Raw genomic sequence first — 21,189 nt, 5'->3', positions numbered from 1 at the left:
AAGATCCGCGGGACATGCAGAAGAGATTATGACCGACGGGCGCTATCCTGCAGCAGCATAGCACGTCGGAATCATGATGGAGCGGACGGCGCGCCCCGATGATGACCGGACCACCAGCTGCTAGATATAGGGCCCTGAATATGAGATGCATAGACCATCGGCAATTGGATTCTGCAGTACTGAGCATAAGCTAGTGCTGTGTCAATATCGGGTTGATCGATCCTGCTTGTTTTTACTCAAGTGGTATACTTGTAGCGAGAGTAAAATTGTCAGAGAAGTAAATGCAGCCAGTGTAGTCAGAACACACTTTCAATCTCGAAGGATTGAAATCTAGTTTGTAGACACGAACTCAACAGTCAGCCTACTATCAAGACTCCCATTCCTGCATTTTCCTGAAGATTCAGCTCGGCCAGACGTGACAGACTTATCACTCCCGAGACCCTCCGAGACCCCAAGTGGAGAGAGGGAATAGCGTCTCTGTGCACGGGCTGAAGGACTTTGTATCCGCCTGCAGCAGTGAAGTGAGATTGGATATCTCGGCGATGAGATGTGGCGACGCTATTGACTGATCTGCACGGCTATTGCGCTAGCACCTGCAAGCCGATTGATCTTGCGTTCGCGGGATCAAGCAGCCAGCAGCTCCACCAGAACCACTACCTAACTGAGGCGGACATAACAGTTCGTGGACGGTGATGGAGTCTGTCCTGGAAATGCTTATTCACTTGGCTGCAGATGCTGAAGGAGTCTCCAGCCCCGGGATATAAGAATGATCGCAGCTCAGATCATGGAATAAAAGGAAACGCATCCACGGGCATTTCTTTTAGTCAGGAATTAAGCAGAGCTCCAATACGGTGTAGCCGGAGCAGCCTGCTCCTCCAAGTCCGACTGCGACTCGGGCTTGGAGTGTATCTCGCGCGATTCCCGACAGAGCACGAAGGCCTGCACGCCCACTGACGGCTCGGACAAGAGTCCCTGCAACACCAATGCCGACTGCAAGGATGGACTGTCGTGCTGCAAGAAGGAAATCGATTCTATCAAGGTGTGCAATGTGAAGACGGGCACGCTGGTGATAGTTCGCTGGAATGTGTCCATTTGATCTGCAGCGTGGATGGGACGTGTGCGCACTATGAGTCCTCGACGTGTCTGCGGTATGCCGCATCTTGTCTGTTGCAGCCAATCTCGTGCTGCAATAGACTGAAGTACACCACCGGGGATCACGCTTTTGACCGCGCCAGCATAATCATGTACATAAAAAGAGACAGGTAGGTGGTGGTGGTAATGGCAGTGGTAATGATGATGACATTGTCATGTTGAAACTCACGTGCCCGGCTGGTAATTCGAATGAATCAAATCAAATCCAACTCTTCCTTCATCCTGACTATTGGCTTTGTCTTCATTCCGTCTCGGTCAAGTCATTGCCGACCCCCTATCCAGTCCTCCCGGAAGGGCCTTCCTGCGCTGCCAACCCGGATCATCATCCCCAGCTATAACTATATTGAACATTCAGCACGTCTGGACCAGCCCAGCCACCAACTGATATCAGCCATCAAATCATCAGAAAAGAACAGAATCTTCTGTTCAGCACAATGGGGTCGGTCGAATCAAAACAAACAAAGGGTCAAATACTCAACTGCAATAGATACACCCACTACTACGGAGTGCGCAAAAAGGACTCGCAGGAATGGCAGTCTGCCTGGCCACAGCTAGTCGAAGACGTGCCCAAAATCATCGAAGCCTCTGGAATCCAGATCAGCGGCCCTAGCCAGGAAAGAGACGTCGTCACGCCACCCCTCGCAGACACCCAAGAAGGAATCCACCTCAACGGAGTCGGCGAGGATTCATACGAGTCATTCGTCATTGACAAGTCGGGCAGCAAGCGGTTTTGCAAGACCGCCCGCAGACCGTATGATTTGGTGGTGACTACCGTCTTGCTGCGAGCCAAGACGCTTGCTCCAAATGACTTCAACCTCTCGTGAGCTGTGCCGTAACCCCCCGGCTGGCTAAGACTCTGACCACATCTAGCTCCGATGGATTCTGGGAGGAGGAGTGGGGTGATACACGTCGAATCTACGGGCAGCTCTGGCCAGATGAGTATCCCCAGCGCCCTTGGAATGAGGAGGATGAGGAGGCTGGCGAGTAATCATTGAACGCATCTGTTGTTGGAGCTTTCAACGTGCAGGGGTCTTGTTTCAAGATCCAAATTCTTGAAGGAGTCCTCGTTGTTCACTGTGAGGCTTCCACAATTGGTGTTTCTGGCTGACTCTGGCATGGGGTGCAAAGTAATCCAAGAATGTATGAATCGAACTAGATTTTACTGCGAAAGAGCCGTTCTATTGAAAATGCCAGTCTTAAAACCGCAGCCAGTCGTATACGTTGATCACTCATACATGCATGTCCCACAACCCACAGACGCGATCTATTGGACATTGGCCAGATGTATTGAGTGGAGAAGATGAACTCCAGGTCAGACGGAACTAAGAAGAATGAAGAAGTGCCCTAGCAGCAACCAGAACCAGGGCGGACAATTTTGGCTTGTCTCGTTGACGATCATAGTTCTATGTAAGTCTCGACACCGTACCCTTTCCAACGACCGGAATGGCAGGAAATTGGACTTGATGTCACAAAGTAGTGGCTATTCCCGATGTTGGCGAAACCATCTCCATCCACAGACAAGGGTGAGGTCGAATCATTATAATGTCGAATTTAGGAAAGCCATTGAGGATCAGAGTGAATTCTTATTATATATTATTCCCATAATAGTCGCAGCCCGCCGTCCTGATCGGGTCAAAATACATCATATGCATCGGCCCAGCCGTACAGTGTTGTCGAAGAAAGCACACAATCCCGAAAGACCATCGCCTGGTGGATCCCCAGGGCCCATCTAATAATATCAAAACAATGAAGCACGAAGCTCGACGTTGCGGACGGATGTTGATCTGCCAGAGCGGCCACAGTCAGTGGCCACAGGAGCATAAAGCCGCCCATGGAGCTTTTGATAGGCGTGGACGGGGATTCGCGTCTGTCCTGGCCCAAAAGACCCAGAATGTACGGGACGCTGCAACAGATATCATTGGCAAGCCGGCACATTCGGCTTCGAATCTCAGCACATTGAACCCGATGAGGCTCGCAGGCGGGCCTGCCGGCTGCTGCTTGAGGCTGTAGGTGCGCGAGGATCATGCCGTACACCTGCAGCCGGGTGGTTCGGTATTGGTTCCACATACTGGCAACCCATATCCCTGGGTATTTGTGCGAATATCTCCGGTGGGGTGTCAATGTGAAACTATAGCCCATTTGAAAAGATTCAGTTGTGAGAACGGGGTCGTAGTAGCAACTCGGAGATATTGAGTTGGACCACGCTGTCAGGGCTGCGTCGATGGACCCTAGCTCGCTCAGAATCGCCTCACTGTCGGTCATGTTGGCAGTATCTATATTGTGTCCAAGGCGAGCCAGCCGGGCTATGATAAAGGTGAGTTCTCGTGTGGATGCGGTATCAGGACGGCGCGTAAAGGAGGCATATTGGAAGGAAAACGATAAAAGTTTGGACGGCACGGGGGCCTTTCGGATTAAGCTGCAGACAATCTAGGGGTAATCGTCAGTCGTTGAGGAAAAGGGAAACTCGCAGAAATGGCAGCCCAACCTACCATTTGAGGTCGCCATGCGTAGAACATTGTGCGAGATGCCGCGCAGGACAGTTCATCCTTTCCTCGCATCTCGATTAATCGGGCCGCGCCCTCGATATGGTTCAGCCAGTTTTCAAAGGATTCCGTCCCCTGTCCAACCACCATCTGTACCGTCTGGTTAGCGATGATTCTGTAGCGGAGTCAAGCTATGAGTCTCGAAATAGCAGCAAGTCTTACCTCGAATAGGGACAAGAGGAAGATGGCTGTCAACGTAGAATCATTCTCCAGTTGCTCGGCGTCATCAACAGCCATTTTTACCAGCTTGAGAGTGGCTACGTAGTCATTCATGGCCGACTCTTTCAAGCATATGTTTTGCTCGACATTTGCCAGCGAGGCTTTCCCAACGGCAGAGATGCCGGCGAGGAGAGCCCTTTCACCAACCGGCGCCTTCACGGCGTCCGTGGCATGGTTGAATGACCCGTCAACCAAGGTGGACGCCCCAACCCAGTCGAAGACCTCGAAGAAGTAGCATGACGCTCGGTCTTGCACGTCAACCACAAAAAGATCCATGGGTGGAAGGAAGAGCTCCCCCCTTTGGGCGCGGTCGTTCGAGAGCAATGCCTTTCCGAGGGCTTCTTCCATGATCGACTTTGGCGTTCGCCGGCCGATGGCGATGGTGTGTGTCGTGGCTTTGGTGCGCTGAGCAACTGATTGGGTCTCATCTTTGAACAAAAGAGTAAGTTGGTCTCGATATCCGGGGCATCGACGTCTCGATTTGATGCAGCGGCCGCATGCAGGTCGCTGGAGATCGCACTGTTCCAGGTCAGCCAGGGCTACTCCGATGACAGCCAGCTGTCAGTGGAATAGCGATGCGCACCTTGATCTTTCGTGCACGACATTCGCCGCACGCTTGACTGACCACCTTCGAAGCCGCCATGACAAGCAGTAGTTTGAGGATGAGCGGAGATTTTGGACGTCGCGGTGGAACGGTATATATAAATGCCCCGTCTTTCAGATATAAGGCTGCTGGAAAGTGCTGATCTGATTTGCACATTTTGTGGTCTCCACCATTGGTATCAAACACATTGCTCAGTCTCTTCCAGCCGGATCAGAGTGCTCGGCAAAGACCGAGCAACTACTAACCGTCCATTCAGTAGCGGGCGTAAAGGATCAACAAGGCTGCGAGGGGCAAACGCAAAGTAGATCATTCTTGAAATTCATCAGGCTGCGGTTTCAATTAAGTGGACCGCCGACGGGCGCCGGTTCAGGTGTTGCGGATGATAGACAAGCCTTGTTGAGTCAGAAACAAGATCGCATTCACGCTTCTTTAAAAAGAAGAACTACCAGTCCCACACAAGATGGAATCTGTGCCCAAGAGCTCACTCTTTCTCGCTGTTCCGGTGAGAAGCGATGTAGAAAGACCGGCTTCGAACCCCACCCTGTGAAAGCTGGTGCTTGACGATCAATTTCAGATTATTGATCTAAATAACAGCGCGCCCTTGGCAGCTAAAGGATTGGCTTTCCACGTGGAACTAAGGATTCTGAATGGCGGCTTCTTAGATCCTGACGACCTGCAATATAGTACGATGTCCTCATTCGGCCTGGAGCCTTCGCTGTCGACCAAACAGCGCTGCAGCAGTGGAACCGTCAGTTTTGCACTCTCCGCGCCCGCAGGGTCGTTGGGGGCGAAACTGTATTGTTTTCGTTCTCCTTCGGCTTCAGGGCGGTGGCATGTTATTGGCTTTCTTGCATGAGCCTTAAACATTATCCTCGATATGGATCGGGGTTTGCCCTCTGACACTCGCCGTTCCGGGGACTTTGCAGAGGTTAATGGAATCAACCACTCACTCAATCAATCAAATCGGATTTCGATCGTCCGATTCCACGTCCATCGACCACCCCCAGGGCGACGTCAATCGGCCATGCAAAGATTCCCCTGGATCGTACTTCGTACTTCGTACCGAGTCTTTATTCCTACCTTCCTACCTTCCTAAACAAACTTAAACTTCGCATGGAGCGCTGGACGGCGCCGTGTGGGTCGGATGATTCCTTCGCAAATTGATATCAACCCCTGGGGGAGTGCGACGCCATAGCCCGGGAAGATCGACAGGAAGCTGGCCGGACTGAATCCATCATGGAGGCCAGCCTTCTGGGCGGCGTAGTTATTTGCCTAAATAGTCTCGTTGTTATTATCGCCGATCCGAGCCGCTTGACCACTGCGTCGCAAAGGTAGATCTGGGCGGAGTCCCGTCCCAGCACGTTACCCACATGTCTCGGGTGCTTGTATCGAGCAAGGGCCGATTGGCAGTCCAGCCAGATTGTGGAGGTGTGGACCGAGGCTTGGGTCATTATTGGTCCAAGCAAGTTCAATTGTGGTGATGAGACCGAAACCGATGCCCCGGTGGGGCTCGGCACAGGTGGTTCTATACATCTCCGCCTTGTCGCTGCCACGAGTCATGAGTTAGTTCAGCGGATATATGATGCCACTGCGACTAGCGCAGCCTTACTTGATCCTTTGTATATATTTCTTAGCCCCAAATTCGGCAAAACTCTGGAAGTTCGGCGTACCTGATAGCCTCGGCAATGGCGGGACCATCGCTGTCGTCGCGGTCATAAAATCGGACCCCTGAAGTCGGGGTCGTGTTATCGGGAACCAGAGTAGGCTACTAGATGAGTCTTTGGGATCATAAATGATGCATAAGTCGCAGCAGCCCAACCCAGCTTGGTGCAGTCCCCTATCTGGGGAACAGAAAAACATTTGGTGCGAGGAACTGATCCACATACTGGGCTGCCAGGGCGTAGAAGCCACCCACAGCTTGCGAGATTATCGCCCAGGGCACATCCATATTAGAGCTCTTGCTAGCCTTGTCCGAATGACGCCGCCAGCAAGGAAGAGACCTGACACACCCGCAGGGCAAACAGCCGGCCAAATCTTCTGGCCAATTACTCAGTCCATTGAGCAGTTCAAAATCAACTTCGACAAGAGACGTATAGGGAGACAAGGCTGACCGAGCCGACTGGTCGTCGTTCTCATGCATAGTGCTCAATTTAGACGTGACGATCGTTCTTGTTAGAGCCCTGTACACGGTTAATTCCAAATACCAAACACGTCCTTTTGTCTAGTGAAGCCTTACTGGAATGCCCGTCTGCCTTCCATAACCAGCCAATTGGGGATTGGCACCGATAAGACCGGCCAGGCCTTGGACTAAATGGCTACTCGACGGGCGGAGCACACATCCAGGGGCCACAATCTCAGTGCCCGGCCGAAGTCCCGAGCCTGATGTCGATAGACGCTGCTGGCAGGGGAGAACACGGCATTTTCAAGGGATGCAATGAGGGCGTGGGTTGTCCATTGCGCGCGCTGCGTGACGAAAGACTCGCGAAGATCAAGCACAGTCAATAGAGGAAGTCCAGATGATTGCATCCCGGCCTCGAACAAACGGGTTGCAACTGAAAGCTTTGGCGATAACCTGGGCCATAGAGCCTTCTGTTCCGCCGTCGGGGATCAAGACATTGAGATGAAGATCACCAGTCCATTCCATTCTTCGTAGTGTAGAGTGTGAGACATGACGGGTGTCTCAGAGTTCTTTGAGGCTGTGATGATTGCGCATATATAACAGTATAACTGAAACCCTCACATAATCAGATTGCCCGGATGGTCTAGTGGTAAGACATTTCCCACCTCCATTTCAGCCAATCAACTCTTTCTAACGATCCGCAAATAGGTATGATTCTCGCTTTGGGAACACTGAATGCGAGAGGTCCCGCGTTCGAATCGCGGTTCGGGCCTTTCTTTTTTGTTTTCATTCTTTTTGATTCTTTCGAGGCTACCTGGGTTTTGAAGTAATGCGAATGAATCTCTTGTTTGGGATAAAAGTCCATCTCCCACTAGCTCTTATCCTGCGCGCTCATGTTCCGGACCAGGTTTCGAGATTCTCTTGTCAGCCCTACATCGGTTTAACTTCATCGTACCGAGTAGATCAAGAAAGCTACTGACCAGGCCCAGCTACTACTAATAGCCAAGTATTTGCCGGACTGATCTACCGTGAAGGGTTCCAAGCCGAGCTCGGAAAGAAGGCCCGGACAGCAATGCGGCATCTAGTTCCGGCCTGGGCTGATTGGATATTAACCACGCCTCCGACGGGTTGTAATGGCTTTCATGGCCCTACTGGACAGTAGTAGAGCGAAAAAGGCAGGCTTTTTTGGTATGGAATTCTAGCTCCATAATGCTAGTTCTCGAAGCTCAACAGACCGCATCAGCGCCCATGCGCAAGAAAGGAAACCCCCAGAATGATACACACATAATCCCGCGTGTAAGCCAGGTATGATATGAAGATCCCAACGACCGTGAAGAGAAGAAAGAAACAAGGAGAAAAGAGAATTCGGGCCCAGAGACGCGCAGAAAGAAGGTGACAGAAGTAGAGTATGTCCAGAAGACGGAGGTACAGTAGCACTGGCTTACATTTGAACATCTCCATCTGCGTCCTCCGTAGCCCCAAGAGCGCCACCGGGGATCCGTCCTTCATTGAGCTCCTTCTCTAGTCGAGTGATCTCGGCCAGACTCTTCGCCTCGCGAATCATCTTCTCCACGCGCTTGCGCTCGCTGTCGGTAAGCTTAACACGGATTGCTTTGTCAGTCGGTGCGCGGTCTGCCGCTGCGGCTCCAGAGGCGTCGAAGACCCGGGACTTGATGCCCATAATCTTGGATGCGAGAGCAGATGGCTCTTCTGCGGTGCCGAAGTACTCCTTGGCACGCTCACGCTCCACATCCTTCACTTTCTGGTAGTCGAGGAAACGCACGGAGGGAATCAGCCAGATCACCCAGTACCGGTAGTTCTAGCCATCCTAGTTAGATTGCTTTCCTGCATTGCACACTCGATGAGACAGAGAAGCTCTATGGGAGACTAACCTCTTTCCGTGTGACAGGGTTCTCAAGCAGCGTCAAATGTGTCAAATGTGTCAGGGAGCGTAGCGGCTCGAGATCCGCCAGCTCGGCCAAATTATTTGACGTCAAGATCAGGGTGTTCAAATGCGGCACTGAGGACCCCAGTTTTGATTGAATGTGATTGATGCGGTTGCGGGCAAGAAGGAGGGTATGGAGACGAGGGAAGAGCGGGAAATTCCCGAGGGAGGAGAGGTCGTTATCCGTAAGATCAATGGCATCTTGGTCCTACGAACTGTTAGCACGGGGCTCACACCGGTCTATAACAGTATACCATAGCACCCGAGGGCTCTCTCTCACCTTGGCAATACCCAGGTTCTCAATTGCGGGGATCTTGTGCCCTACACGACAACGCACACAGACGATATCAATCCAGCTCTTGGTTCAAAAGTGTAGTACCTGTTCTTTTCAGGTGGATATCTTGTAGTAAAACGCACCTCGGAGGTCCAGCTCGCGGTCCTTGAGCGGATTAATGTAGGAGAGGGAATTCTGAATGAGCTCGACGGTCAAGCGCATGACGGCGGTAGCTGTTGTTGAGGTCGGAAAGGGTGCTCAAGGAAGTGCCGGTACCACAGTCTTATTGGTAAATCATTAAAAATGGAGTTTCAAGTGCAATGGAATCATGCGACAAGTCAAGAAAGCAGCAACGAGCCGGAAATGCTGTCGCAAGGTTCTCCAATTGAGATTAGCTCGCATCGCAGCCCTTTCTGCCGGGCGGTGTAGTACCGTGTCCATAGCACGTGACCATGTCCTCTAAGGTTGAAGCATGGACCAAGTATGTGGTTATAATTCGTCCTTTGCATAGCGCAGTGCTAATTAACAGACTGACTCCAATACGATGCCTTTACGCCTGTCATTCTACGTGGGACCACCTATATGGAACTTTTTATCTCTGGTGAAACCCGTAAAAAACTCATGGCCCCTCCCAAGTAGGCGCAGCAACAAAGTAAGACTGGATCATAATTTGAGCAATGTATTAGTCTATATTCATTAAAATCCGCAAGAGGGCTAATGGTACACTGCCATTACATCGCAACCACCTGGATTAGATCAAAAGCACCGGAATGAAGAGTACTCCAGAGCACAGGCTTGAATATGGTACGGAGAATCGAAAGCATGCTGTGCATGGACCAGCAACGCTTTGAATGATGAGCTCCAGCGTGTGGAGAGGGAAAGTAGCAAACCGGCGTCGCCTAAAGGGCATAACAGAGAACTCCAGTTGAAAATGCGATGCAGGAGGGAGAATCAAGACATGGATCATCTTGGAAAGCATAATTCGGGTTCAGGATGCATCAATCACGTCAGTCGTCGGCCAATGGACTCATACTCGGGGATTTCTGATGGAGGGATCGAGTGGGACTGCCAGCGCGGGAGCGACGCCCATTCGTGGTAGGCCCCAAAGCGACGGGAGCCAGATGGTCTCGGCTTTCAGTGCGAACCACCAGGCCAGCCCGGTCCATAGCAATGCCCGAGCCGCCACTGATCCCAAGACCGATGGTTCCCGAGGAGCTGTTGTCGAGAGTATATTTCAGACTGGGAGGGTTGTTACTGCTGCTCCCCCAACTGGAAGCCCGCTTGGGTGGCCGCAGGTTGGCAGAATCCGCCTCGGAGACGCGACCCCCATCCACGTCACTGCCGTCGGAGTCGGTCACCCCCAGGTCGAATTCTTGGGCACCGTCCTCCAAGACACGCTCATACGATGGAGCATTGCGGTTCAAGAACGGAATCATACCACCAAAAGGCTTTCGTTTCTTTGGATGGTTTGGGTGTGATGGTCCGCCTCGGCGAAGGACGCTTTTGACCCGATGATAGATCCGCAGGCGACGACCGCGTCCGCACAAGAAAAAACCCGCCATCACAACGATGAACAGAAAGAGCAGGAATCCGGGAATACGACGGGGGGAGTCACCATCGAACAAGGCGTCATGCCAGTGTTCGCTGTGGAAACCCTCATTGTCTGGAAGAAGCTGTACACTAGGGTACTGGAAATCCGGTGGGACGCCAGCCACGTTACTGCCAAAGCCGACTGGCAATGCTTCTTCGACCTCCGTCGGCACCTGCGAAGAGGCATAGAGAACAATCTTGCCTAGGGTCCAGCTCACTTCCGTCGAGTCGATTTTGTTCACAGCCTGGAAGGCATCGAGATAGCCCTTTCCCTCTCCATGAGAAAGAACCTCCTTGGTCCCATTGTGGAGAGAACTGGGGGTGTCCTCCAGACCGACGCGTGGCACCCCGATGCCATCGTGCAGCATATTGATGATCCAAGACGCCTTGAAGCAAACTTCATAGGCCTTTTGGCGGTCGACCTTCTTGCCCCACTTGTGATCATGAATACCACTCTCAATTGAGCTCCAGTCCTGCGAGCAGAACGTTTGAACTCGCTGCTGATAAGTGTTGAAGTCGTATGCTTTATCCTTGTAACCCATCTCGAAGATCTCATGGGTCGTATGCCAGTACTCGCTGATGCCGATAAAGTGATTCACGTCAAAATCAATCGCCGGAACATGAGTCCCATGGAGAAGACAAGGGTGATCTGCGCACGGAGCATCCTTGTCCAGCAATGGGAAGGTCTTACGTAGACACTCATCGAACCGACCAGTACCCAGCAAAAACGTGCCCGGGTCGCCTTCAGATGGAAGATTCTTTCCGTCCAAGGTGGTGCGCAATCCATTGGGTAAACAGGGGTCGGGTAGTTCTTCGATGTCAGTGCCCATTTCCGCCTTCAAGTAATCCACGTAGCGCCGCCGAGCCTCATGCACGCCAAACTCCAGCCATGACGTTACAAACACACGGTGCTCTTGCACTGAACCATCGATATTCCGCATACGTAGTAAAGTCAAATCGTTGGCATGTTTCTCCGTCTCGGTAGTATTCGGGGCAAAGGCGATCTGGGCAGATGCACCTCCCATATCGAGAAAACCGTAGGTATGGTGACCTTTTCCATGGTCATGTTTCTCGGGCCAGTCGAATGTGCCCATTAGATAGTTCGTCGCAATCCATCCGTATAATCCTTCCGTCACCCCGGGAATCACCTGGATGTGCACCCCGCAGTCTGGTAGCAAGAAATCGGTGTTCCCACGGGCGTAGGAGCAGATCTGGTCGAGAAGCAATTGACGTTCTAGGTTTCCAAGTAGGCGCATGCCCGCGGTGGCGAGAAGAAAGATCGGGGTATCCTTGATGTCTTCCTGGGGAATAATGGTCTTTGCGTGCTCCAGAAGTCCCGCCAAATGCTCAGATCCCACTGACTCGGGTCGATCGGCGAATGAAGAGACACCTGAAAATACTAGTCAGTGCTTGCGGTGGTGACCAAGGGATTGCTCTCGACCAGAACTCACCGGGATGAATCTTCTTTACCCATTCTTCCTTGGTTTTTATCTCCGGCAGTGATTTCAATTCGTCCGCGTCGGCATTCTTGCGTGCGGCCGCATTGCGCAACCAGCGATAAACGTGTACACGGGTCCCCTGAACGACTGCAGATCAGCGACTGGCCTAGGAAGACAAAGATGGGTCGACATTGCGTGGATGTGGGATCGATTCAACATACAGACGAGCCAGCGTCTAGGACGACGCCATAACGCCCTGTTTCGAGGTTAGCGAACCAGGATCTCTTCACGACGGGGGCCGAGGGGTCGCAAACGTACACTTGCCCATTTGGACTCGAGACAATCCCACTACCCCAAGATCATGACCAGGTGAAGAGTCGAGTGGAGGCTGAATAAGGAGCAGCGAGAGCGCAGAGGCGCGGACGTAGGCGGAGGGGTGGTGGTTTGAACGAGTGACAGGAAGCAGAGAGTCTTCGAGAGAGTTGGAAAGAACGGAGGAAGATAAGGGAGTGTCTTAAAACGGGGGAGACGCGACAGACGGGAGATAATACCGGGCGTGACGGAGGGGGCGAGACCGGATTTGTGCAGGAGAGCGACAATTTGGCTGGGAATTCGGGGCACGCCGAGTGCCGCATGCAGCCTAGTGCATTACCCATACACTGTGTGACGGCGGCCCCGTAATCCAGGCCCGCTTGGCGCACGGCAGTCCAGACGATCGAGGCTGCAACGCTAACGTTCCTACTTTGTCCTACCAACTTCGTCCGACTCCATACTCACCCTATTCTCTACATGTACTGGCTTGATGTTAGTGCGTCCCCCCATCTTGCTTACTCTCCTCTCTTTCTCTCTCTCCCCACTTCAATTTTTGGACTGCCCTTCACTTCATTCATATCTCACCTTCCTGTGAGTCCAACGTTTTTTTCCATTTTTCCCAAGGGAGCCGGAACTTTCTTCCTCGGATTCGTCACCCCGGAATGTGCTCCTCCGGCATCGCATTTCCCCAGGGAATACTCAGTCGCCTCCCCATCCCTGCTGGCGTTGATCCCGCCCTGGCACAGGGACGCTGCATCCCGCACTAAGCCGGCCTAGCAGGGGTTCGGGGCAACCACGGTGCGTCAGTCTACGTCAGCTTCTCCCTCCCCCCGGGACGATGGGGCCGACCCTACTTCATGATACGTGAGGAAACGCCCACGGGGGCTTGGCACGCCATCCTCCGCATCTCTACTGAGACCGGATCGTGGAGGGCTGATTCTTGTGCCACTCTAACAATAACGCAAGAAGCGGAAGCCGGTAGCGCAGTCTCCGCATGTATTGTCTCAATCTCACGGTCTCGGACAACAACTCGCTGCCATCCAAGACCGGTCCGCTCAAGTCTTGGTTTATTTTTATTGCGGCCGCGGTCGAATGAAAATCCACGGTCTCGGGGCCCGAGAGATCGTCGGTCGCCCATGCAAAACCCCCACTTTTAAGCCTCTGGATCGATTCGCTACGAGTACACCCATGGCTGAACAACTCTCAAGATCTGTTCACATTGCTACCCTTCCGGGACATGACACCCTACGCGTCATCAACTCTCACCAAATGTTCTACAAACACTAACCACCACGCGTCAAGACCCTTTTTTACGTCTTGAACACCTTGGCACCAACCGATACGCCTGCGGTCTCGCTCTCATCCACCAATCTTGCATCAGCCGCTGTCGCCGCCCCGAGAAGATCGGCAAGCATGGCACGCTCCCCGATCTGCTCGTCAACAAATTGCGCCCGGTCCAAACCGACCATTTCCGCTTCCTCATTCACTCGGAGGTGCATGCCCGGGATGAATTTCAGAATGTAGAGCAAAATGCAAGACACCACGAATGAATATGCAGAAATGGCGCACACCTCGGCCAGTTGTTTCCCAACTTGCATCCCGTTGCCGTCAATACCACCCTCGGCCTCGGTCGATCCGTCGAGTGCTGCGATGGAACTGGACGCGAAAATCCCAGTCAGGAAAGCCCCGATCATGCCTCCAATACCATGGAGCTTGAAAACGTCCATCCCTTCGTCAATGCGCAGCCAGTCGTTGATATTCTGGAGTAGCGCACATGCGATGCTCGTCAGGAATCCAATGCAGGCAGCGAGCCAACAGGACACAAAGCCGGCAGCTGGTGTGATACCGACTAGACCGGCAATTGCTCCTTCACAGGCACCAACCACGGAGAACTTTCCTCTGTTTTTTATGTAGTCCACGAGCACCCATCCGAGCACTCCAGTGCAGGCCGCCGTATTGGTGTTGAATGCCGCCAGCATCGCTCTCACGCTGGCATTGAGGGCTGAGCCACCCTATTGAAAAACAATCATCAGCAAAGTAAGATTAAGAATCAGGGGGTATGCAACTGACATTGAATCCAAACCAGCCAAACCAGATCAACGTCGTCCCCAGGAAGACCAACGTGGTGTTGTGCGGCTTTGCGTGTGAGGGCTCATCCAGATGCTTTCGCTTTCCCAGAATCAAGGCGTAGGCAAGTGCTGACCAGCCCGACGCGATATGTACGGGTCCACCTCCAGCGAAATCCAGAGAAGGGAGGTTGTACAGCCATCCGTTGCTGTTCCAGGTCCAGCAGGCAATGGGACAGTACACGATGGTAGCCCACCAGAAGCTAAAAATTAATGCCGGAATCATATTACCTCGTTCAAATGCACCGCCCACAACGATCATTACCTATGATAAATCTTTGTCAACACGACTTCTCCTCATGATCTCTTGTGGAGCTCACCGTGCACGCGCAAAACAACAGCTGATAAAAGCAGAAGACGATCTCTGGCAGAACAGCCGAGCCTGGCGACGGCGCCGCCATCATCTCTTTCAGTCCAAAGTTTTTCAAGTTTCCTATGAATGGGCTTGCATCGCGTGCATAGGCTAAGGAGTAGCCCCAGAACATCCATTGGAAAGTGGTTCTGTCTCCCGACTGCGTGTCAGTTATATATACCTCCGTTAAGCCCAATGTCAACATCGGAACATACACTGCGACGACCATGAACGACTGAAATAGTAATGTCAGCGCAGACTTCCTTCGGGCGAGGCCGCTGTAGAGCAGGCCAATGCCAGGGATAATCAGCCAGACGATGAATCCGCAGAACACGATGTAGGTATAGTTGTATTCGAAGCCTTGGTATTGCGTGTTCACGTTAACCTGGGTAGGATCTCCACCCCGAGGGATGGAGGCATTGAACACTGGCTGCTTACGCATAGTCAGCAGCGAGCGATGGGAATCGTTGGAGATGATCGACGTACAACGTCAGCCATGTCCAGGGCTAATGGAGGATGAGTATAAACAGCGCCGGTGACTGCACAGCAAACCGCTCACAGCTCTCGGATGGATGGGGACGGGCATATAAAAGGCTGTTATGTCTGTTACGCATCACGATGATACGATCGACAAATAATCAATTCCTTATCTATCGCTCAGACAGCCAAGACCTGACATTCGCTTTTCTCGACCTGAAACATGGAAGACAGACGCCATGCTGAAGCAAAATTGGCCAGTCCGTGTTGAATACCGCTGCGATGCGCTTCGTCGACTGTGATAAACAGAGCCGCTGCTTTTGATAAGGATGCGGTCGGTCATGCAGACAAGATAACGCAGTCCAACCATGTCTCCCCCATTTTGGCAGCCCGGATCTGACAACCATCTGGGGTTTAGGGTCTCGTTATCACCCGACGATCTTATCGCACGCCACTTTCTTGGCATGATTCTGCGTGTCAGCGAGCGTTTACCTTGCTACTTGATGGGCGGACACTTGTTATGAGACTTCGGCAGTCTTGTGGGGAATTGCACTTGAATAAGGACAACCATGCAGTTCCAATATTATTCCTATTCGATGGGAACGTCGATATTCATGATTCGGATATACTGTTATGGGTACAGGCCAAAGCTACCATTTCCCTCTATATTCAAATACCGGGCTGGTAACCGAGTTCTTCGTTTTCAAGACCTCTTGCCGCACTTGAATGGAGAACCAGACAGACACAATGGTAGTTCAGGCCTTGTATCACCCACCCTCTGTATGAGTTCAGTTGTATTATACGGCGGATGGACCCAGCCCTGCTTAGTCGATACTTGAATCGGTTTAAGGAGGGATAAGCAAACACACTTAGACACCTTGCGATGACATGTGGTACAGAAGGGCACAAGAGCAAACAATAGAAGCATCTCCATGCACTTAAACTAGAAAAGAGGTGGTCAACAGGGCCGGGTATGCTATATAGATCGACAGGCGAAGGCCCAAGCTACTGCCCACTCCACAAGAGAATGACCCTATGGCTATTTACATGCTTAACATCACATATCTCAGTTTGTGCAGGGGATATCGTTCGCCGAAAACATCAAATATGACCTATCTCTTCGGAGGTTTACTTGCGGGGGATGAGGTGCCACAAATACTCTCGTCTCTCACAAACATGAACGACGGACATATATATATAGGTAGGACTGGCGCCGGACCTGTAATAGAAAGGCAGCCTCCAGTGCGCAGATAATTTTCACCAACATCTTGCTCAGGTGCAATGGGTCGCCCTCGTAGAAGATGCCTCCCCCAGGCGTTTGCCCTCTTTGCCGGCTGCCTGGCTGTCGGTCTAGCACAATCGAATGATGCACTAGTGCTACTTGAGACTTACAAGAGCTCTTCGATCCAAACTCCCTTTTTAAATGTCACCAAAACGGGCCAGACCGAGCCTGGGTATCTCTTCTTCTCGCCAGAAGATACCACCCGAGGGGAAGGATATCCAGTCATCTATTCAGATGACGGACAGCTGGTGTGGCGAGGCCCCAGCGGCAACTACTCAGCCCTCCAGCCTCAGATGCTAAACGGGGAGCCTGTCATCGCATACTGGACAGGATACGCCGGCAACGGCTTTGGATTCGGATATATCAGCATCCTGAACAGCTCCTACGACGAGATCCACCGCGTCACGCTGGACTGCCAGTCCGAGAAGTTCGTCACAGTCTTCGATCCCATGGGCTTTGACTCATGCATTGATATCCACGAGAGCCAGCTCACCGATCACGGAACAATTCTCGTCACTGCCGTCAACGTCACCCAGGCAGACCTGACGGCCGTGGGCGGGCCCAAGCAGGGCTGGATCCAGGATGGACTCGTCTACGAGATCGATATCAACACAAATGGCATCCTCTTTCGATGGAGTGCACACGAGCACGTCGACGAGCTTCCTATCACGAATGTCCGCGCGCCGCTTGATGAATCGGGCTACAACAGGACTGATCCGTATGGCTATCCTCACCTGAACTCCGTCTACAAGTACGGCGACTCGTACCTCGTGTCGTCGCGGTACATGTGCAGCGTCTTTTTGCTCGCGTCAAATGGTTCGGTCATCTGGCACCTTCATGTACGTTACATCGGGGCGTTCGATGGATCGCGTTACAGAATGCACTAATATCGACCGACAGGGACGCACTGGTGGCGACTTCCAGCTGGGCCTGGGCACCAGCTTCTGCTACCAGCACGATGTACGCTTCCAAACACAAACGCTCGAGCGCGTCACGCTGGGGATGCACAACAACGATAACACCGAGTTCACTGGCCGCACTGCGTTGACCACGGGCATGGTCCTGGAGATTGAGCTGCACGGCGCGAAACGAGTGACCCTCAAAAGTCGGATGTGGGATGCTGAGGAGCCAGTGTATGCCGAGTCTCAGGGCAGTTATCAGCCCTTGGGCAACGGACATGTCCTGCAGGATCATGGTGCCGTGCCCAAGATCGAAGAGTATGATGGAGAGGGCAGAGTCGTTATGCGAGCTTGGTTTGGCTACGACAGTGCCATGCAGACTTATCGTGCCTATCGGTATCCTTGGATCGGTCGTCCGTCTACGAAACCCGATGTGGTGGCGTGCTCGTCTGGCGACGAGGGGACAACTGCTGTTTATGTGAGCTGGAATGGAGCGACGGATGTGGAGTCGTGGAAGGTCTACTCTGGCTCTGAAGTAAAGCAAACTGCTGTGCGTAATGGGTTTGAGACACGAATCACGGTGGAAAGCCTTATAGATGCAGACTCGATTGAAGTTGAGGCAGTGGGCGGTGTTGGTGATGGGATGAGATCAGAGTCCGTGATTGTTGGACAGGGTTGCTGAGTATGCTATTGAAGGCCATTGTGCTTAAAGACATGATTGATGATGGAGGGGCATAGATAACTGGTTGGTCGCGACTATATTCATCAAATTGATAACATTTGCACATCGAGTGAAAAAAAAGTCAACCAGAACAAAAGGGGGTATTTTATTATGGCTTTCGTGTGAAGCGAATGTCGCATGAATACAACCAGGTATGACATAGCGGAAAACAAATCAGTTGGATGTTCGTGAAAGCATGAAGTCCCTATAACTTGGAGTCTGTTCCGATGGCCTTGCGGCGCATCTGCTTGGAGGACACATCAGCGGGTGCTGGAGCTGCCGCATTATGGAACAATTGGCGTCCAACAACATCCGACATGGTCAAGACGCGAGAGGAAACAGTTGCACCATCACGGCGATTTTTCCTGTACGTTTTCATTAGCACATATAAAGAGGGAATTTGTTGGGGATAGCACTTACCCTTCGCGACGTGATTGGGCGATCAACTCGGTAAAGTCCCATAGCCGCCCACGGTCCAATACTTTACCAGTGACGGAATGTCTTTCTGGGGTCCATTCTGGAGCGAGGCGCAGGCAAGGCCCGGTCCGAGACTCCCTGTCTTTGGCAACAAGTATAATGCCTTCCTCTTCGAAGCGCTGATAGGAGTTTCTCAGCGTCTCTTTGTTGACAGCCTCGAAATATGAGAGATCGCCTTGGTGATACAACGTTTTGCCAAGCTACATGTTGTTAGCAATTAGACTGAGCATGGCAGGATGCAGATAAACAAGCGGTAGAACTTACGAGCTGTGCGCTATCCTGAGCCTTCTTCATGTCAATCCAAACGTTGTTCGACGCTTCAAGAGGTGGCGCCAGGCCAAGAAGAGATACGGCACCAAGCCATGAGGCCTCGATGAATGGCCATATCAGGAAACAGTAAAAGTCATAGTTCTCCCGCCCACAATGGCGTTCAGTGTCACTCAGTTCAACATACTGAGGCACACCAGAGTCAGCTCGGGTGACCTTAATCACATCGTCCGTCTCCAGCCCGTGCAATGTGTTTTCTAGGTTGGTGGCTAGGCCTTCCGTTGGGAAGATGAATTCACCACGGAACAGCTGTTTGTGATCATTAGCTATATTCGAGTGGATCCCGGCATATGACGTACCTGGGACAGAAAAGAAACTTGGTTCCTCAACGCCTCGTAGGAAATCCGCTGGTTGGTGGGCCCGCCACCCTGCTTGATCTTGGTGTACATGGCAACAGAAACTAGCGCCTCAGTGATGAACAGATGGATAAGCATATTGCGGTAGAAAGATAGCTGGAAGCGGTCGACCGCGTAGTATGTTGGCTCAACCAAGCCAGAAACCACTCCAACAAGTTTGGGGCCCAGAACATCCAAGGCGCGGTCGACAACCAACTCGGTGGGTGAGCGATAGAAATGAGCCACTCGCCCACCTTTAGTGCGCACACGGTCACAGAGCCAGTTGAGTCGCCGAACCAGTTCTCCCTTGCCAACCCCGCGACCGCGCAATGTCAGAAGTACAGTTCCCACGAGTGCCGTCGGCATCATGACGGAAACGTCGTTGATTTCGGACAGAACACGGTAGCCGAGTGTTCTCAGGATCCGACCTCGTTCAGCATGAGCTAGTTTCTGGTCGCTGCCCGGAGAGGACTGGTTTAGCCGGGTAAGCTGCTGAGTGAGGAATTCCCGCAGACTCCAGGGTTCGTGGAATCGAACATCGACCCGCCCCAACTTGAGAGATAAAACCGAAGAGGATGAGATAAGGTCTGCCAAATTCTCCTTTTGCTTAGGCTGGCCTAGAAGCTCACTGATATATGATCTAGAAGTTTTGTTAGCAGTGAGCCCTGTAAACAACAATGCGACATGGCTTCCATACTCAGTTTCGATGACCTTATCGTACTGCGTGCTTACTGGGCAAATGATGGTATCATCGACCCGACCAGACAGTACACTGTCGACAATAAAGCTGAGAATTCCGAACTTTGGGGACAACAGTTTTCCCGTTCGCGAGCGGCCACCTTCGATAAAGCATTCAAGGTTGAACCCTTCTCGAAGAATAGTATCGATATAGGCCTGCACAACGGTATGATACAGCGGGTCATTTCCGAAGCTGCGTCGAATCCACATGGCACCTATACCGATTAGTATGTAGTCAAGAGGCTTTATGATAGAGCCCGAGACCCACCAGCATGCTGCAAGAATGGACCGAGCAGCGGAATGTTCAAGTTATCGCCCGCGACAACAACAGGCAGCCCGATTCCCAGTCGGTAACAAATGATCTGAAGGGAAACATAGTCGACGTGGGACTTGTGACATGGAAGAAAGACAATCGACTGCTTTTTCTTGGCAGCTTCTTCAGCCACCGACCTCAGACGCAGGACCTCCTCACTCGACACATGGACCCCTTGGTGGTACGCCCGAGTCAGCAGCTGGGTACACATATAGTATGCGCCGCGAATAAATGCGTTGCTTTCCATCTTGCAGATCATATTGTCCATCATCGTGTCCACCACTTCCAGCAGGCTACTTTCAATCTCATATCGGCGACGCGCCCGCTTCTGGTCTAATGTCGTGCCTTCTCTGATTGCCAGGAGCCCTTCCTTCTCTTCCACCGAGAGGCGGGTGCTGGCCAATTCTCTGACTTTTTCCTGCAACATGGTGCTCGCCAGGATGGACGATTTCATTTTCTCCGAAAATCCGGGGTAGAAGACCGGTTGACCAATGACGTTGTCGTAAGCGCGCCAGCCCGTGCCGGACATGTATAGACTCACTTCGCGTAGGAATTCCAGGGGGTTTTCGCGAAAGCGGGCCATATGGCGCACGAGATTGCGTTCGGTGATGGGGTCATCTTGAGTCTCCGGGCCTCCCGTGAAGCCAGACGGGTGGATTGTGAGCTGGTCGCCCACGATCTCCAAGTCCGGGGCGGAATGATCGTCAGCGATGGATGACTTGGGCGGCATTCTGGAGGGTTGGAGGCAGAGAGGAAGCTAGGTTATAGATGGTGAGGCCATAGAGGAATGGAGTAGGTTGTCGCAGGTGCGGGACGAAGGCCATAGTTCCCGCGGTCCCAACAAAAGCGGGCGATCGTCCCCAGACGTGATTGAATAAGAATGTTCCACGACTCGCGCTTCGCGAGAACAGCCGAGGTGCCCAGTCACGTGGGCCGGTCTCGGCC

At 52.4% G+C, this 21,189-nt stretch overlaps 8 protein-coding genes across 8 annotated transcripts; 2 read left to right on the top strand and 6 right to left on the bottom strand.

Annotated features, from left to right (window-relative positions):
* Positions 1-831: 831 nt before the first annotated feature.
* On the bottom strand, positions 832-1,092 carry N7459_002984 (uncharacterized protein; the record flags this gene model as incomplete). Its single annotated transcript, XM_056942169.1, has 1 exon — positions 832-1,092. One exon carries the CDS (start codon positions 1,090-1,092, stop codon positions 832-834), a length of 261 nt encoding a protein of 86 aa, XP_056802052.1.
* Positions 1,093-1,586: 494 nt separating this feature from the next.
* Positions 1,587-2,140, top strand: N7459_002983 (uncharacterized protein; the record flags this gene model as incomplete). The annotated part of the gene is made up of 2 exons (XM_056942168.1): positions 1,587-1,972; positions 2,023-2,140. The coding sequence occupies 2 exons, from the start codon at positions 1,587-1,589 to the stop codon at positions 2,138-2,140; spliced, it is 504 nt and encodes a 167-aa protein (XP_056802051.1).
* Positions 2,141-2,784: 644 nt separating this feature from the next.
* N7459_002982 (Zn(II)2Cys6 transcription factor) lies at positions 2,785-4,557 on the bottom strand (the record flags this gene model as incomplete). Its single annotated transcript, XM_056942167.1, has 4 exons — positions 2,785-3,579; positions 3,642-3,785; positions 3,858-4,433; positions 4,498-4,557. The coding sequence occupies 4 exons, from the start codon at positions 4,555-4,557 to the stop codon at positions 2,785-2,787; spliced, it is 1,575 nt and encodes a 524-aa protein (XP_056802050.1).
* Positions 4,558-8,078: 3,521 nt separating this feature from the next.
* Positions 8,079-9,078, bottom strand: lea1 (U2 snRNP complex subunit LEA1; the record flags this gene model as incomplete). Its single annotated transcript, XM_056942166.1, has 4 exons — positions 8,079-8,456; positions 8,530-8,790; positions 8,863-8,903; positions 9,000-9,078. 4 exons carry the CDS (start codon positions 9,076-9,078, stop codon positions 8,079-8,081), a joined length of 759 nt encoding a protein of 252 aa, XP_056802049.1.
* Positions 9,079-9,863: 785 nt separating this feature from the next.
* On the bottom strand, positions 9,864-12,213 carry N7459_002980 (putative nucleoside diphosphatase (Ynd1); the record flags this gene model as incomplete). Its single annotated transcript, XM_056942165.1, has 4 exons — positions 9,864-11,836; positions 11,898-12,024; positions 12,107-12,141; positions 12,204-12,213. 4 exons carry the CDS (start codon positions 12,211-12,213, stop codon positions 9,864-9,866), a joined length of 2,145 nt encoding a protein of 714 aa, XP_056802048.1.
* Positions 12,214-13,507: 1,294 nt separating this feature from the next.
* N7459_002979 (ammonium transporter) lies at positions 13,508-15,173 on the bottom strand (the record flags this gene model as incomplete). Its single annotated transcript, XM_056942164.1, has 5 exons — positions 13,508-14,209; positions 14,268-14,588; positions 14,644-14,824; positions 14,891-15,105; positions 15,162-15,173. 5 exons carry the CDS (start codon positions 15,171-15,173, stop codon positions 13,508-13,510), a joined length of 1,431 nt encoding a protein of 476 aa, XP_056802047.1.
* A 1,260-nt stretch (positions 15,174-16,433) lies between these two features.
* Positions 16,434-18,015, top strand: N7459_002978 (arylsulfotransferase family protein; the record flags this gene model as incomplete). The annotated part of the gene is made up of 2 exons (XM_056942163.1): positions 16,434-17,273; positions 17,335-18,015. 2 exons carry the CDS (start codon positions 16,434-16,436, stop codon positions 18,013-18,015), a joined length of 1,521 nt encoding a protein of 506 aa, XP_056802046.1.
* Positions 18,016-18,259: 244 nt separating this feature from the next.
* Positions 18,260-20,974, bottom strand: N7459_002977 (lysophospholipid acyltransferase family protein; the record flags this gene model as incomplete). The annotated part of the gene is made up of 6 exons (XM_056942162.1): positions 18,260-18,419; positions 18,475-18,731; positions 18,796-19,107; positions 19,158-19,833; positions 19,891-20,146; positions 20,200-20,974. The coding sequence occupies 6 exons, from the start codon at positions 20,972-20,974 to the stop codon at positions 18,260-18,262; spliced, it is 2,436 nt and encodes an 811-aa protein (XP_056802045.1).
* Between the last annotated feature and the right edge of the window lie 215 nt (positions 20,975-21,189).

Source organism: Penicillium hispanicum (assembly GCF_028827665.1).
Source record: "Penicillium hispanicum strain IBT 35686 chromosome Unknown utg000003l_segment0_segment0, whole genome shotgun sequence".
Taxonomy (NCBI): Eukaryota; Fungi; Ascomycota; class Eurotiomycetes; order Eurotiales; family Aspergillaceae; genus Penicillium; species Penicillium hispanicum.
Note: the sequence above shows the minus strand (reverse complement) of the source record. Positions and strands in the feature narration are given on the sequence as shown.